We start from the raw sequence: 17,688 nt of genomic DNA, 5'->3' as shown, positions 1-17,688 counted from the left end.
CTTTTTGTGTTCATCTTCCAGGTTTCACAGACCATAGTAGACTACCACTCACTGTCTCGAGCAGTGCCGGACCGGCGCTCTCCTCCACTGAGAACCTTAAGTGCTGGACAGTAAAAATGGTGCCCGTTTCTACAATAAGGCCATGTCTTCTGAAATGCCTTTTCAAGACCCACACAACTGAGTCGGTACTACGCTCCAAGATGCAGACACCCACTACTCCATCCATTGTAGTAGCACATAATGACTCCAGTTGATTCACATCGCCCCTCTGTGGAATTCGCTCGACTGTCTCTGCTGAGCTCTCAGGCAGGCGCTCAGTTCTGCGGGAGAGCTTTTGTTCGCAATTGATTGACACCTTCGACATCCGGCTGAGGGCGACCGCACCTCAACTCATCAATAAACACCAGTGGACGTGTCTCAGTGGACATGTTTTTATCCCTCTTCTTTACTCTGGTCTCCTCTACGGACAGCTCTGTGCAAGGATGCGGGGATGACTGTTCTGAGCTCACTCTATCAGCAGGAGATCCATCTTAACTCAACCTGCTGGGACTTAAAAAAAAAAAAGGAAAAAAAAAAACAGCTTAGAACGACACACAGGAGGGGAGGGAGGGGGTCCAACATTAGAATCATGTGCAATATTTTTTTTCTTTTGCTTTTCCTAGGCTATAGCACCCCCTAGAGTCCCCTCTGTGTCATTACTCTGTAGTCCTGACTTTTTCTTCCTCTTCCCCTCATACGTGCAATTCTCACTGTACCGACGACATCTAATTGCTAACTGTGAATTTGAGAGTTTTGCTCTCTCCAAATGTACATTTTGTTTATACTGAGGAAGGCAAATTACATTTAAAGAAGAATCATGCTTGACCAAGTTTCATTCATGTCACAATCTTATGAAATTTATTGTAAAAAAAAATGCAGCTGGCAGATATATTCTGGTTCCAGTGTGTTGCAACTATTATCTGTTTTATATTTTTTTGTTTTTGATAGAGGCACTCGGATCATAAATGATTCATTTTCACGTTTTTAACGTCTCAGCTCGACCACATTGTCATCTGACATTTTTTGTGTTTGCAGCAGTGTGTTTAATGATCTTTGCTCATAATGTGCATTGTATTATACACTTTACTTTTATACTCATAAGCTTTTGACCAAGCAATATCTGTTGTTTGTAGAGAAGAAGTTAAACTACAGGTGTATTACCCAGTTATTTTTTTTGTTATTTTTTACTGTGCTTATACACTACGCCTCACTTCAGGGTTTTAATTTTCTTTTATACTTTACGAAGGCTTTATTCAGGAGGACTTTTTCTGCTTTTTTCTCGACTGAGCCACCAAAAAAACATCTTCAACAGCTTAACAACACATTAGGACAAGATTTGAGTCTCAAGTCTGTAATTGAACATGATGCATTCTCAATTTTGGAAAACACGAGTACAGATTTTACTGAATTCACTGAGTCAGGATTTTTAAATTTTTATCGCTAAAATTCTTTGCACTGTTAAGAGTTTGGCTTTACAACGGTCACTGTTTTGAGGTCAGGGCCCAAGTGTGTAAAATATTGTTGAATTTCTGATCTGTGACCATCTCGTTTCTTCACTTTGACGGTCTTGTTATCACCGATCCTACACCACTGTTCCAATGCTCATAAGCTTTACGTACACAGAATATTTTTATTATTTTTTACTGTTTTACTTTTAAAGTTGCAATATGAAATTCACGTTCGTCAGATGAAGAAAAGCAGTAGACATGATGCATCTGTTTGCAAAGGAAAACGTGTTCTCCCTCATTTTCAAGGTCTCCAATCAGTGATGGATAGATGACCCAATAGAACCTGGGAACCGAGAATATAAAAAATTGTTTTGCACTTTATGATTTTTATGTAAATTAATAGGGGTTTTGTTAGAGTTCGGAGCACACATCACAATGCTCCTTTTTAAAATCTAATTTTCACTGGGTCATCTAATCTCCGAGACTTTGAAATGTGAGGTATTTTTTGTGTGTTAGAACCAGCTTCTGTATGATTCCAGCATCATGCCATTGTTTGAAATTTTCCGTCCATAGGTTCAGTACAATAGAGCATAAATAGGAATGAATTTATACAAAATACGCTCAAGTTCTCATTTCAGCTCTAAGAAACAAACCTGAGCCGCTGGGCAGAGCATGAGGTTTTTTTTTTTCCCCCCCCATTTTGCTGGAATCAAGGAACATGAATTCAGCAATAATCTGTTTCCTTTTACATGTTGGTGGAGCAACTGAACGAATCTGAAAGTGTTCCTTTTTTTTTCATTTTTGAAATACAGAATACCATGTAAAGGATACGTCATGCCAATTAAATCCCATTTCTGAATGCATTTCAACTGTTTGAATTATTTTTGAGATAAAAAAATCAACAGTTCTTGCAATGACGAGAATATTACAATGATACCGACGCATTCTTGTGATTTTTAACTATTGTGACATTTATGACGGTAGACTCTTTTGCTAATGTTAAGTTTGCCAGAGCTGCATCCAAATTTATTGCAAAAGATTTTAATTTTTGTCAGATATTTGCAATCAGGCTCGAAATTATTTTCATTTTTCTCATTCTCCTGTAAGGCCTGTATTTATCTTGTATTACACTAGTACATGGTGAATTTGCATTTGAATGATGACACATGTTCAGGTAGTTCAGAAGAATCACATCTGGTCTCAGATTGTAAGGGAACTCCTTATGAATGCAGTGGTATTGTGGCAAGCATACTTCAAGAGGTTGGGCCCTTTTTTAACTAAGGGAGATCTGATGCCGACTACAAATAAGTGATGCCTTCACAAAAAAAAATATAAATATGACACTAATGAATGGACCTTGCATTGTTGAATGTATCCAGTTGAGCAGGGCGTTATCTGCACCTGCTCTCGCATAAAAGAAGTTGATGTTTGACGTGCTGTATCATTCAATCTAAAAAGGTTCAAAGTTTTTCAGGCTTGTCTTAAAATAGTAGTCACGTGTCCATATAGTATGTTGAAACAATGTTTGCTTACTTACCTTAGAAGTGCATTAGGAAGGGATCTTATAACCACTATGAACAGTGGAATTGTTACAGCCAGCAAAGACTGCTTTAATTAAACTTTTGTTGAATTAGTCATAAACATAAACTTTGCTATGAAGCTATAGTTCCTGTTCTTTTCTTCAGGCCTTCCACTCATTAAAACATCACCTTGATAATCTTCTGCTGAATTCACATAGAAAACTGCAGACTGACAGAGAATATTCAACAGTTCGTGCTGTGTTCATAAGCATTAGAGATGTGAGCAAACCTCCCACAGTATGCGTCTGACAACAACATTCATTTGCTTCCAGTTTTAGGTAAGTCTGTAAATCAGTTTGCATCTTTTCTCACTGTAGTGGGACTAAACTATATTTTGCATTTAGTTCACAGGTCATGTTTCTATATACAGAATGAAGTTCTGCACACACTGAAACCTTTAATGTAAAGTATTGCAACATTTTGCACGACATTAAGAGTACCAAGAATTAAGATCCTTTACTTAACTGAAAGTAGCAATAAAACAGTATACTGTACATGAGATAATTGCCTGTCAGTGTTGATATAATGATATAATATTATATGATATAATATTACTTTTGCATTAGTGTAATATCTGCCTCTGAAATGTAGTGAAGTAGACATATAAAGTTGCTTAAAATGAAAATACTCAAAGTAGCCCTACCCTGAATTTGTAGTAGTATATACATTACTCAAAATGAGTTAGGGATATTGGGATATGGATGCATATATATGCATGAGCGTGGATATGCAAAACAAGTCAAATGAAATATGTTGCTTTATTTTTGGGGACCAAACACAAATAAAAAATCAGATATGTCACAGAATAAACAATCAAGTGAAACACTAAAATATCCCAATATCCCTAAATACTTCTGAGTCGTGTACATAGCTATAGGCCTATTCCACTACTGGCAGTCACAAAAGTCTTACTTTAAATCATTGTAAAAAAACATTTATGCAGCTTGACAATAACACTGGTCCACACCACCTACAGTAAAAACCCATTTGGCTGCAACAAATGTAGAAAAAAAAGGGGGGATGACCTGGATAAAGAGTGAAAGCCCCGGGCTTCCTCTTGCTCAGGGTCGCTGTGTCCTCGACGGGAGAAAGCTCCAGGTCAAGCTTTGCTGTTTGCTCCACTAGATGGCGAGAAACACAACTGAATCAGAGGCTGTAGACTGAGCCGGGCTTGTGTGGCCTTGTGAAATGGCGTCCTGATGAGATGGTGCTCCAAGTTATTTGCCTAGTCACCACTAGTCTAACATAAATAGACCCGCGACGAAGCTGAAATGTAGACTTTACTGAAGGGGAAGTAACGACGTTGCGTTCAGGTGCTTGTAAACGACAGTTTTCTGTGGTATTCAACAGTTGACAGCTGATAAGTTCGGCCTGCGTGTGAAGTAAGTGGACCACACTGAGTGGTATTGTTTTCCTCGTGAGCCTCCGTAGAGATAACACCGCGGCAGATAAGAGGACGCACTCCAGCAGCCGCACACCAAACATTTTATACGAGCTATGTTTACGCCTCTCATCTGCTCACCGCCTCGCTTGACTGAAACTGACGCAAAGCCTCACGGGAAATGTATTCACGACACCAACGGCCGCGGCGGTTGGACGCTCGCCGGGACAATACACTTCCCACAACCCACCGCGTTGTTGTTAGCGACCCCCATCTTGTGTCCTCCTCATGAATATATATCAGGCAGTATTTGCGTAGGAGGTCGGCCGACGTTCATTTCATATTCCAGCGCTGTATTTCGGTCTAAATGGGACGCACAGTCACGTCTCCGCCCTGATCTGTCCCCGCGCCCAGCCTCTTTACAGCGGACTGAATCGCTAAAATGTTTTTTCTGGAGCAGCGGAGGAGACTCCGACGGGGAGAGGACGGCGAGAAGTGAATGACTACCAGCGGAATAAGTCGGCAACACCGCCCAGTCGGCGGACATTTACCACGGCGGGCACGTATTCAGGCTTTTAAATGTAGAGGTTGTAGGTGTAACCAAGTGCGCACCGTTATTTATTTAGAGCGGGGGACTTTTCATTGGCAGAGATGGAAAGTGTGCAGGCTGTCGCTGAGGATGGCGCGTCGGATGGAGGCGCGACCAAGTTAATGAAGAAGCCCAGCGGACTGTCTGTCGCCCGGGGGACTCCGGCGGATGATGGCGGTGGACATTTGGCACCCTCCCGCGTAGAGGCAAAGAACGGGACTAGCCTCGCTCATTCCGCCTCCACCGTGGGATCTAGTGCGTCAAACCGAGCCGTGGCGTCTAATGGCCGGGGCTCATCCAGCAACTCCAGCTCTCTCCTGTTGAGACGGAGGCGCTTGAAGAGGAACCTCTCCGCCGCAGCTGCAGCCACCGCCACCCCAGCTGTCACCGCCGCCTGCGGCGCCAAGATGAACTCGGCCCTGTCCTCTGCGTCTCTACACACCCGGAGTCTGGATAGGAAGACTCTTCTGAAGCACCGACAGAACATGCAGCTGCAGCCCGCCGATCGCGAGTGGGTGAGAGCAGATCTCCACCGGGGCTCCATACATGTCCACGACAGACTGACGCCCTCATATCCCAGACCGGTCCTTTGCACTATGGACACCACAGCCGGCGAGGTGGCGCTCCGTCTGAGCAAACTCTGCAGTAAGTCGAGCTCCGTTATGCGCATTTTTTGTAAAGATAACCCCAAGACTGACCAAAATGGCAACTGCAATGTGAAGTATGAATATAATGATAACCCGTGCAAGGTGAATGAAGACTCGAGTATGAAATGCAGCCACCTGACTCGCCTGGAATCCACCGAGCTGAGGGGCCATCCCAGTGACAGGTTGAGACTGCTGCTCATGGAGAATGCAGATGAGAGGCAAAAGCAACAGGACGTTGATGGAAAACTTTTCACCCCAGAATCAGAGTCACAAGACAACATAACCTGTTCTCTGTCTGATTTAAATTCTAACTCTAACATAGACACCCCCAACGATGATGACTCTGAGCACAGGAACGGTGTGGACAGCTATGGATTAAATTCTGGCTCGGATGTGGAGAGCAGTGCTTTTGATGACCTGAGCTCCGGGGCCCGGCTCAGCGAGCACAGGGACTCCCTAAGCGATGACATGGTCCTGGGCACAGAGGCGTCCATCCTCAGCCCCTCGTTCGATAGCGCCACAGAGGGCCACGACATGTACGGCAGCTCCTCGGATGAGCTGGAGCTCGACTGTCCTGCGTCGAGCTCGAGTATGGACCCCATCTCCCAACATCACACCAATGGGATCGCTGCTGTCACTGCCAACTACCAGCAGTGCAACATGGAACATTTAAACAACATGGCAAACAATATGGGAGCAGAGAGCAGACTCAACCCACACAGTCTGGGCAGCCTGCCACCCAGCAGTAGTGGCGGCTCATTGTCAAGAGCCTGTTCTACAGGTAATACACCTGACATCCAAGATCCGGACTGTGGCCGAAGTGCTCTAAAATCAGGGCTGATGGCAGATCACAATGGAGATTCCTGTGATTCCAGCCCCACGCTGTATGTTCAGCTGCACGGTGAGGCTGTCAGGAGACTTAGTCCAGATGAGAGCCCTCTGCAGATCCAGAATGACTTTCTCTTTAAGCTTGGATTTAAGGACCCGTGGAGAGTTCAAGAGGAAGGCCTTAACACAGAAATCGGCTCCTTGTTACGTTTCTATGCCGGTAAGTTCAATGATACGATCTCGCTGCCTCTGATCAGGTCTCTGCTCATTCTAGGACTTGTTGAGGCCTTGCCCTGTGGCACACTACACACTTTGGACTGCAGATCCTGAGTGTTGTGGGGTGTGTAACAGGTTGTCAACCTGTATCACAAAATGAGACAGGTGCATTACTGCAGGTGTCCCATCATTACATTGTATGAATCGAGCAAAGCAACAGTTTATTTCCTTTTTGCACGTTTCTCAATTTGATCACTGACCAGACTCTGGATGCAGATGGTTAGTGGCATGAGCTCGAGAGTCTAATGTTTTAAATCCTTGCAGCGCTGATAAGAACAGGTCCACATGTTGCTGATATTACTGTCACACATTGTAAATGCTGTCAGGCAAGGTGAATGCAGCACAAGACCTCTGCTAACCGCAGAAGCCTTACAGAGGGCTATTTTTAAAAGAATAGCTTTATTGTGCTTCCCAGTGATGGTTAACAAGTTCAAGTTTAACTGTGTAGTGGCTTAAACGGGTCACAGTGAGGTCATGGTCTGTGAAAGCTACCTTTGCATCTGTGACTTTCTTCAAAGTTTCATGTTTTTTTCTGTCTCTTCCGTTCCGGACTATCTTTTTTGGACCGTAGCAGCACACTGTGCTCCCATGGACACGCATGACATCGCCACAAAGCCATCACCACAACTTATGGTGCTCAGACATGAGGCCCTTTCCGGCTTTTGCCCCATTATCATCCTAATGAAAAGCCTGAATGCCTTTGTGGTTGGATGGAGAGTAGGGGCGGGAGCGGTATGGCTGGGAGGACCATAAACCCTCTCTGTGGACCCAGTGAATTCTGGTCATTGAGATGCTGCACAGTGCCTGTCCTATTGGCATCCAGTGCTGCTACTGTCACACTAACTAACTGCCTGCCAAGCTGGGTTAACGTGCTCCTCCAAAGCTCAGGAAGCCCTTTTCTTTACCACGCCACTGCCTCCACCACTGCTGCTGAGGAAAGTGAAAATGGGAGAGGGGGCGGTGAAACTGAGTGTCTGGTGAGGACAGTTGAGAATAAACTGTTGGGTCTGAAGTAGAGGCACTAACAGTCTCTAGCTTCCTGTCTCGAGAGGCTGTTGATCTAGAGGTCACTCAGTATGAAGCTTAAAATGACCACATGTGCTCCCGTTCGCAGTCACATGCGCCTCATGATGACCTATCGTGCTCTTGAATCCTGGCCCCCCCCCCCCCCCCCTCCCTCCCCTCACAGCCAATAAGCACCGCTCAACACCCAGGCTGCTCGCTGCACAAAAGGCCTAATTCTCATTCAGTGGAGACACACACACAGATACATTCACCCTAAAGAGAAAGCAGCGCTGATGCTCCTGTGACATGTCTGGCCCGCTCTTCTGCCGTTTCCTTACGCGATGGAAGCATGTGAGGAATGCACGCTGGCTCGTCTAGAATGTCAGGCACGTCTGCTGAGGAGGAAGTGGGGCGAGGGAGGAGGGGGGACGCTGTGCTGACACATGTTGAGCTGACTTTGAATGGTTGTCCTGCCCAGATAGTGGAGATAGGCCCAGTCTCAGCTGACTTGCTGGCTGACTCTCAGGCGCAGCTGCCACAACTGTAGACCTCAGTCACAATGAGGGCCTTTCTGTCCACATGCCTTTGCGCGCAGAGTGGCCTTTGATACAGGAAGTCCAGTATCTAAACTCTCTTTTATTATGCAGTCGCTCAATAAGAGCACTGTGCGACTTTAACGCTAGCTATGACATAGATATTAAGCATATGAGCAGCCAGTCTGTGCTGCAACTTTAATAAGAGCGACAGATGAGCTACTCAGCACTCGGCGCGATTAGGGAAGCAGGGGGATGATGGGAAGAGGCTGTGAAGTCGAAGGGTTGCCACGGTGCGTCTTGCCACATCCTTTCGGACAATGCAGAGGCCGGTTTGACTTTGAAGGGTTCAGGTCGTGCTTTGAGTGCACAGACTTTTGCGGTGGCCAGATGAGAGAACTCACTTTGCCCTGCTAGACTCGCACACAAACACACACACACGCATGCACATGTACAGAAGGCTGCCTAGATCAAAGGGCCGCTGTCCTCTTTGGCAGCTTGACGAGTGATCCTTTCAGAGCTGCCCACACAGGAGCCTCTTGTAATGCCGAGCCAGCTTTATTAGAGTTTTGAGTACAAGGGAAAATAGTTTTGTTTTTTTTTTGTTTTTTTAAAACATACTCAGACTCATATAATCAATACATGCACATTCTGTTGCTGTGAGGCCCAACGTGCCACAGCTCTAAATAAAAACTCCACTTCCTCAAGAGGCTTTAACAGATTTTTCTAAATGTACTCTTGAGCAGAGCCATGATTTAATTGCCCATTCAGGTAGAAGTATTGGGTTCAGGTCAGCGCCGCTCAGTCAATAGGGCTTCTGCTCTGAGGACAGGAGATCCACAGCCCAGCCAGTAATGAAGCTGCCCCCTGCTTGGATGGGTCTGGTCCCTTTACCCAGAGGTAGTAGTGTGTCTGTGTGTGTCGACTAACAAGAAAGGAAAAAAGGAAGTGGCATACTGAACCCTAACACACATTGGCACAGGGTTTTCCTAGAGGCGGGGGACTTGGAGTTCTTAACCAAACCAAAGCAGCACACTAAATAATTTAGATTCATTAGGCTACTCAGCTTCGCAAACACTCTCATCCATGCACTTCAAGCATACCCACTGTGTTTTAGTGAGCTTTCTACTTCACCCTATTAAAGCTGAGATGTTTGCCTTTTTTTAAAAGCAGTTTCTTGTAAACGTAGAGGGGTGTTAAGATTTGGCCTGCTTTATGAGCGAGATTAATGAGCGCTGGCATATACTGGCCTAGAAACTATCAAGGTATTAATACCTCCAGGTTTATAGCTCAGGCTCCTGCGGAACAAAGTCAGGCTCGATAACGGTTTCAATAGCACTGCACCCAATTTTCAGGTAATAATCCCGTGTTGTCTTGAGTGTCTGCCAGCAAGGTGAACTTGGCAGGAAGATTTGTTCACGCGGAAATAATAAAAGCGGAGATGTCTAATTGAGTGTTACGGATAATGGCTCTGCTTTGACAAACAAAATGCACCTGCTTACAAGCTTTTTTTTTATAGCTGACAGAAAAAGGTAGAAGTTATAATTTGAAGTTGTGATCACGACTGGTAATGGCATTTTTATTTCTCTGTTACTCAAAATAACGTTGCTTAGTGCACTCCTTTATTGCGCGTTTTTAATATAAAGCTTTCTCTGCAATGATTCACAAAGCATATTTGGATTTCATGCTCATTGCCTCGCCGTTATTGAGGTGCTTATTTACAAAATTCAAATAATAATATACTATTTTATTGCTTTGGGGCCGAGCTACAACTCTAAGGCCGTTATTGCAAAGATTGTGCATCTCTGTCATCACCTGGTTTAACCTAACAGCATATTTAGCTGACAGAATAGCATCTTTTTTTAAGGAGCAAAACTGCGTAAATGTGAGACCTGGAAGAAATACATCCTTTTAAATGTGTGCTTAGTGTATTTATTCTTACTTTTCCCACTTCCTGCGTACTTTTCTCTTGTTTTTCTATACGTTATCTCCCTTTCCCAACTTCATTTTTGGTCACATTCATCAGACTTGCAAAATAGATGACCCCAGGACTATCGGTGGAATTAAAAATAAAATAAACACAATGCCAGTATTGTTAAATGACCTCACAGAAACATAAAACTTCAAAAGCCATGCGTCTTTCTGGCTTTAAATTGTTACCGTCCTACTCGAATAAAGTTTAAATCAATATCGAATGCAATAAACTAAAACCACTCAACTCTCAACAGACACATGAGTAATGGAAGCAGCCTCCTCCGACTGATATGATGCCTATTGACGCGAGATGTTAACATTTTAAGAAGACAGTGATAGTTCAATTACTCTAAAAGCTTAGAGGAATCTCAATTCACGACTGTGTCTCTCCACTCTAACCTGGGGCTCTCTCCGAGGAGGCAGCGGCTGCTGACGTGATGACTTAAAGGACTCTGCAGGGTTTAAAGGCTTAATGAAGCTCCCAGCTTTCTCCAGCAGGCTGTGGCAGCTATTAAGCAGAGAACCGCTCACTCTCGTCTTGTCTGCGCCGCCACGTCCCTCTCTCCGTACAGTCAGCACGCCAGATTGCTCCCACACTCACACTTGCAAACATTTTTCAAAGGCAGAAGGAGAACAGTCTGCGCAGATTTTTGTCATTGTTTTGTTTTTTATGATCATCCACCGGTTATCCTGAGAACAATATGAGAGATTCCTCGTAGTGGTTTAGCTTGAATGAATTTTGCCATTCAAATTATGCTTTAGTGGTCAGGAGACATTTGTGAATCGCAACAATTCGAGCATCGGCCTCACTAAAACGCGGCTCTGATTACCAAAAGTACAGCGTCTCCATATATGCAAACACTCCGGGGAGGCTGCCTCATCCTTTCTCACATCCATGTTCTTGGGCTTGACAGCTAATGGTCTTTCTAAATGGCCTATTGCTGAGTCATTATGTAATTGTGTAATCAGATTTCACACGTTCCAGAGCTCAAATCTAATACGCCTGTGTCGGTGTTCGTTGAGATTTTGCGTTCACCAGTATATGCCTGCAACCCGGGATTTCAAAAAAAGTAATCAAAGAATAGATTTATGTATTTCATGTCTCTTCACGTGCGAGCCACACGTGTAGAAATGGTCTCAAATGAAAGGTTGGCCGCACAGCCTCGGCGTGGAGCTGATATCTCCACACGTGTGCGTGCGTCTACTGAGGCAGACATGGAGAGGATGGTGGTGTCAGCTTGTAGCAGTTAAAGCCAGGGGAGCTGTTTTCTGTCTAATATAGATTGCCTTCTTGGCTGACATCCTCCCACCCTCTTCTCCTCTCGCGCCGAATCTGCCTCCCTCTCTCAATTTCTCTCATGATCGATCCCCCTCCCTCTCCTCTCGCTATCTTGCCTCGCATCTCCTCCTCCCTCACACCATCTGACAGTTTCCATTTATCTTCCCATATCTCTTTATCTCTCCCTCGCTTATTGCTCTCCTCTCTGAGAATTACTGGTCACCCTCATAACTGTCTTAAAAAAAATATTAATGAAAGGCTAAGGTACTTATTTTTACAACTCTAGCGCACTTAAAATCACTCTTTCTCACTGCCTCCTCTGTGAGTTAGTGTACATGTTTCGGTGTTCAGTCCTAGCCGCCTGTGGAAACAAGTATAAAAGAAACAGAGGAGCATGCTATTAAAATTCCCATTGCTCTGTGGTAAGCAGCTAAATCTATGCTGAACAATGTCACGCTGATACGTCACTCCTGTCTGCCTGCCGGCACATTCTGAGACAGGGAATTGGGGAAGGGGGCAGGGAAGGGCAGCCGCTTTTCCTGCCTTATGGGAGCAGACCGGCCCCTCGGCTGTCTGTCAAACTGCCCATGGCGAATGCTTCCCAGAAACCTCCGGGAGGGTTCTGGAGTAGGTGGTGTTCTCCACAAGCAAGGGCGGTGAAAAGGTCCTCCCTTCAGCGGGGTCATGGAGTAAGGCTGACTGTCCCCCAGCGGAGGACCGGTCCCTGCACGAGGAGGGGGGTGGGATTAGAGGCAGGCCAGCAGGGGCTCACTCTCCACAGCTTTGATCAGCAGCAGCACAGCCTAATACCAGGCAACATCTGCAACCCTCAGCATTAAAGAGGCCCAAAAATTCCGATTAGGGAGCACACGGCCTGCTTGCCGGCTAGTATACAGGACAGAACTGTGTCAATTCCTGGATGGGAGTTTTTTTTAAATACCGCCGCTCCAGTGGTGCTCACACTGATTTGTTTTACAAAGCTGGAGTCTCTAGAGAGGTTATTTTGCATTATGTTTAAAATTCCGATCGTAGCGTTTCATCTCCTTGAAACGCGCATCTGGTAATTACAAAAGGATAAAATCAGTTAGGTTTTGGGCCAGTTGTTTTATTTATTGGAGATCTTGTTTTTTTAACAGAGGCACCTTACTGCACTGCAGAAACAGGCTGAACAGATGTAGTGTTAGGCCAGCAGTATTACATGAATGGAATTCAGAGCGTTACCAAACTGTCCCCAAATCTTTGTTTGTGTCATCTGGACGTGGCTAGATAAGTTGTGTTTGGGTGGAGCTGAGCTTGTTTCTATGGACTCTGCTCAAACAGAGAGAAGGGGCAGAGTTGTTGATATGAATTGACCTAGTTTAAAGTTCATCACTCTCAAAAATGCTGAAGTGCAGGAATGGTACTTCCTCATTAGCAAGTGTTTCTTTGAAAGGGAACAGAGGGACATAGATGTACAGGAACAACTATGCACAATTATATACTGCACAGGTGCCACACTTTGATTATTCTATTAGATGCTGCAATTAATATATATATTTTAATCCTTTTTCAGCATTATCTTACATACTAGCTCCTTAGGTACACCTGTGCAGTCTTATGCAACACAGTAGGCCTGCTGTAGACCGGTGGTGGTGCTGTATTGGAGGATTTAGAAGAATTAATTTATATAATTTCCTTTAGTAAAGATTGAAATGCTGCAATGTCAGTTCATTCGTTTGGTTTTCTGGCTAGTACCTTTGCTGTTTGGATTCACTCCGATTGGTTTAAAAGCTTCGTTTCCACTTCTCAAAAAACTCAAAAAAACATCTGTATGCTGACCTAATTATCGAATTTAGCTGGTGAACAGAAATAGAGCATTGGCAGCTTAAGAGTTAGCTATATACTGTAGGAGTTGGTGGAGACCAAAAACAGAGCTAAAAGAGAATGAATGTTGGTTTTCCATTCATCAGGTGTCCAGAAACTTGACTCACAAACGAATGCTTATTTTGCTCTGCATCTGCTTGATGTGTAAATAGAAAACTGTTTGCTAGCAAGTTAGCCATGCCAACCATAAAGGTTAATATGTCAGCAGTGTTGTTTTCACTGACTTCAAGTGGCTATACAATGAGTTATTTAGGAGGAAGGGATCCTTTCAGCAAGTTATTTTCTCACGAATAGATTACTACAACAGATATGTTAATGTGTAAGCAACTTTTATTGTTGCTGGCCAAATTGGTGTTCCTTATAACAACTTTATATACTGCTGGTTTTGTATGTAAGATCCTTACCTTTTAAGTACAGCACAAAGTACAGAGTACAGTATTTATCTTAAATATGGTGTGGAAATACTCCAAGTACAAGCTCCTCAAAATTGTACATTCCTGATTCCAAAAATTTTGGGACATGTTGAAAGGAAATAAAAACAGAATGTAGTAATTTCCAAACAACATGTGTTTACTCACAATGTGTTTTATGAACTGTTAATGATTCTGTGAAGAAATATTCTTTATAGAGCCTGACTGATAACTGATATTTGGGGCTGATTAAAAACTTCTGATATCAATATATTTGCCAATATACACACATTTTTTGCAATGATCCCTGACATGTTATCAAACAGATGTGACAAAGATATGTAACGCAGGCAGGATCTTTTGCAGTTCAACAGTATTATCCACAAAAAAGTTTTCATATTTGTGCATTTTGGACAACATATACACTGATACCAGTATACCTGTGATAGGTCAATATCAGCCGTTAATGTAGGCCAACTGATATATTGGTCACGCACTAATCCTGTTTTTTTTGTTATCAACGTTTTATTGTTTAACATGGGTAATATACAAACACAACAAACACAACCATTAACCCCACCCCCTACACCTGGCAGGAGCCCAGTCACCTTATAATTGGCCTTGGTAGGTCAATATGGAGAAGAAAATAAAGGAATTATAAAGGAAAAAACAAGTACATGGCAGCTATTTTGAATTAGAAGATAGCTGCATGGTATTATTTGGGGTCTATGAATACAGAAGATCTTTGACTTTGTCAGTAAAGAAAGCCCAGGCAATAGTGGTGGATTGACCGGCATTATGCTTTCTCAAAAATCATACATTTTTGGGGTGCTCTAATCCTTTTTACAATAGTTCACAAAGTGGTAAACCTAGCCCCATCCTTGCTTGTGAACCAATGTTGCCCCTTTCATACCCAATCATGATGCTATCACCTGTCACTACTCAACCTGTTTACCTGTGGAATGTTCCAAACAGGTGTTTTTCCCAGTCTGTTGTTGCTCTGTCCCAACTTGTTTGAAAAATGTTGCTGGCATCACATTGATAATAAGCAGATATTTACAAATATCAATGAAGTTGATGCGTTAAAAAATTCGATATCGATATATCGGCCGATGTACACTCATTTTTTTGCCAATGATCCCTATATATATATATATATATATACGTATATATATATATATATATATATATATACGTATATATATATATATATACGTATATATATATATATATATATATATGTATATATATATATATGTATATATATATATATGTATATATATATATACGTATATATATATATGTATATGTATATATATATATATGTATATATATATATATATATGTATATATATATATATGTATATTTTTGTATATATATATGTATATATGTGTATATGTATATATATATGTATATATATATGTATATATATATATATGTATATATATATATGTATATATATATGTATGTATATATATATGTATATATATATATATATGTATATATGTATATATATGTATATATATGTATATATGTATATATATATGTATATATGTATATATATATATATATGTATATATGTATATATATATGTATGTATATATATATATATACGTATATGTATATATATGTATATATATATAATACAGGATAATTTTTGTATTTTTTTTTTTTGCGTGTCTTTCTGAGCTTTGGAAGGGCAGCCAACCTGACCTACAATCCTAAGGCGTCAGCATTTGTTGAGTTGGGAATAAACCTCAAAAATAAACTTTATTACAAATTGGACCTTTAACAATAAACTTTATTGTCCAAAATGACATAGGTGCACTGAAAGGATTATTCTATTGAATTGTGTTAAATTACAATTGTTAAATTGTTTGGCCAGTAAAGGCTGAGGCTTGTCAAACTAACAGTCCATTTCTCAGCCCAGAGAGACCGAGGGGAGACACATCACTGCATGTGCATGTGCCAGTCTCAATCATTAACATGGCAATTTGCTTGTCTCTTGCTGTTAGCTGTGCAGTTTGATAATCACCCAGGCCCTGGAAAAAAACTGTGGAGCTGTCAGCTGCTCTCACTTTCTCTGCCCGTGTCCTTCACCTTTGCATTTGATCTTGTTTTCGCTTGCGTGTGGTTATTATTTGCGGGGCCGGTCTGCAGTTTCTGTTTCATTTGTGGCGTCTTTTCTCATGAATACAGTTGTTTCGACTGCCACCCAGTTCTTTTCTGGCTCTCACCACTTCCAAGTCCCTGTGGTTAAAGACTTCCCCTCTTTGGTTCTTTTTTTTTCTCACTATCCTCTCTCTCTCTCTCTGCCCCTCTCTTTCTCTCTCACTGCCCTCCCGCCACCCAGCACCCCCTCACCACCACCACCGCCTCCCCCCCCCCTCTCCTCTCAGTGCCACTGTGTTCACATGGCCCCTGCATGTGACATGAAGCTGAGCCAAAACACCCCGGATGCCCGCTTCAGCCCTCCGCTGTTCCAGACCTTGTTAAATTTTAAACAAAACAAAAGAAAAGGAAAGGAGGGAGGAGTGGGGTGGGGGTGGGGGAGAGAAAAGTGAGCACGTGGGGCCAGGGGAATGTGCAACAACATCACAATCTCATTCATTCACTCGTTGCTATCCCTGTGTGCATCATCGGGAGAGAGAGAGCAGCCCTTTAATTCTCACTCTCACTCTCGCTCCCACTCTTGTTGTGTGAAAGCCTCCCTCCTTTCTCTCTCTGCTCCTGAACCAGACCGATTGTAGCTTTAACCACAGATCTGGGGTCTGATTACTTTGTGGCCTGTCCGTCTGTGGGATTAAAGAGCAACTGACTCTGTAGCTGCTGTCTTCGTGGACAGCTTCCCTCTCAATTACCCCAAGGCAACTGCGGCCCATCAGATGCCTTCTAGCCGGACTAGAAATAATAACAGCCACTGTTTACCTTTTATTATTGCTTGTGCTCTTTCCTTGTATGAATCTCCGTATTACTCTCCTTCTTTTTCACTATCAAAGGAATGCCACAACATGGCAGCTTTTAATATAAAGTCTCCCAGACCAGCTTGGATGCCTGCAACATCCCAGTGGCTCGCCGCCAGATTTAGCTAAGCTACCAAAGGCCTTCATAGCTTCTGATAATGAAAGGCATTAGAGGTTAAGTACAAACAATAACAACGATGTGCTTATCTATGTGTCAGTGGCGTACCCTCAGGGAAACACAAGGAAACTGAAAGTGGTCCGACTGCCTTTCATTGTGGATTAGCGGCTAATAGTTCCAATCAGCGCGGCAAAAATTATGTCATCGCCAACCATGCGCTGCTCACATAAAGACAGTTTCTTGGCATCATGCATAATGCATTATGATAGATGAGACGCTGGAATTCAGCTGGGCCAAATTTGTTGGCAAACTGCAACTAACAGCATGCATTGTTACAGAGCTGTTGTTTGCAGTGATTAAGTCACTTTCAGTTGAGCCAACTGATTAAACTCACTGGCTGTTTTATGTGTTTAAGCTTTGGTGTGTTTGTGATATCAAATGGCACAAATACGTCCCTTTAATATCCTCGTTTGTGAGCAAAACATGTTCAGACAGCAGCCTCGAGCAGGCTGCAGATTTCGACCCAATATATTATATATTACAGTACAGTACACTGCTCTGGCATTCACCCCGTCTCTTGCTCACTCCACTGCTATTCTTGTGCCGCATCCATGAAAATGTTGCTGCCGCCTACTTAAATCTGCTTTTCTCTACTCAGGAATCTGTCTACACGTTGATTGGTAGCACATGCTCAGTGCATACACAGGACATAAAACCACATCTATTCACTGGGAAAAAACAAACGGTGACATGT

General features: G+C 43.0%; 2 protein-coding genes across 2 annotated transcripts in view; both read left to right on the top strand.

The window, feature by feature from the left end:
- Positions 1–2,350, top strand: part of LOC141016273 (phosphatase and actin regulator 1-like) — a 31,502-nt gene extending 29,152 nt beyond the window's left edge. Inside the window, exon 12 of the mRNA XM_073490535.1 lies at positions 22–2,350. Coding sequence (XP_073346636.1) covers positions 22–37 — 16 coding nt within the window. The 3' untranslated portion in view covers positions 38–2,350. The remainder of the gene's footprint in view (positions 1–21) is intronic.
- A 2,453-nt stretch (positions 2,351–4,803) lies between these two features.
- The window catches only part of phlpp1 (PH domain and leucine rich repeat protein phosphatase 1), a 48,953-nt gene continuing 36,068 nt past the window's right edge, over positions 4,804–17,688 (top strand). Inside the window, exon 1 of the mRNA XM_073490996.1 lies at positions 4,804–6,732. Within this exon, the coding sequence (XP_073347097.1) occupies positions 5,100–6,732 (1,633 nt within the window). The 5' untranslated portion in view covers positions 4,804–5,099. The remainder of the gene's footprint in view (positions 6,733–17,688) is intronic.

This window comes from Pagrus major, chromosome 21, assembly GCF_040436345.1.
Source record: "Pagrus major chromosome 21, Pma_NU_1.0".
NCBI classification, from domain to species: Eukaryota; Metazoa; Chordata; class Actinopteri; order Spariformes; family Sparidae; genus Pagrus; species Pagrus major.
The sequence above is the reverse complement of the archived record's forward strand: the minus strand, read 5'-3'. Positions and strand labels throughout refer to the sequence as shown.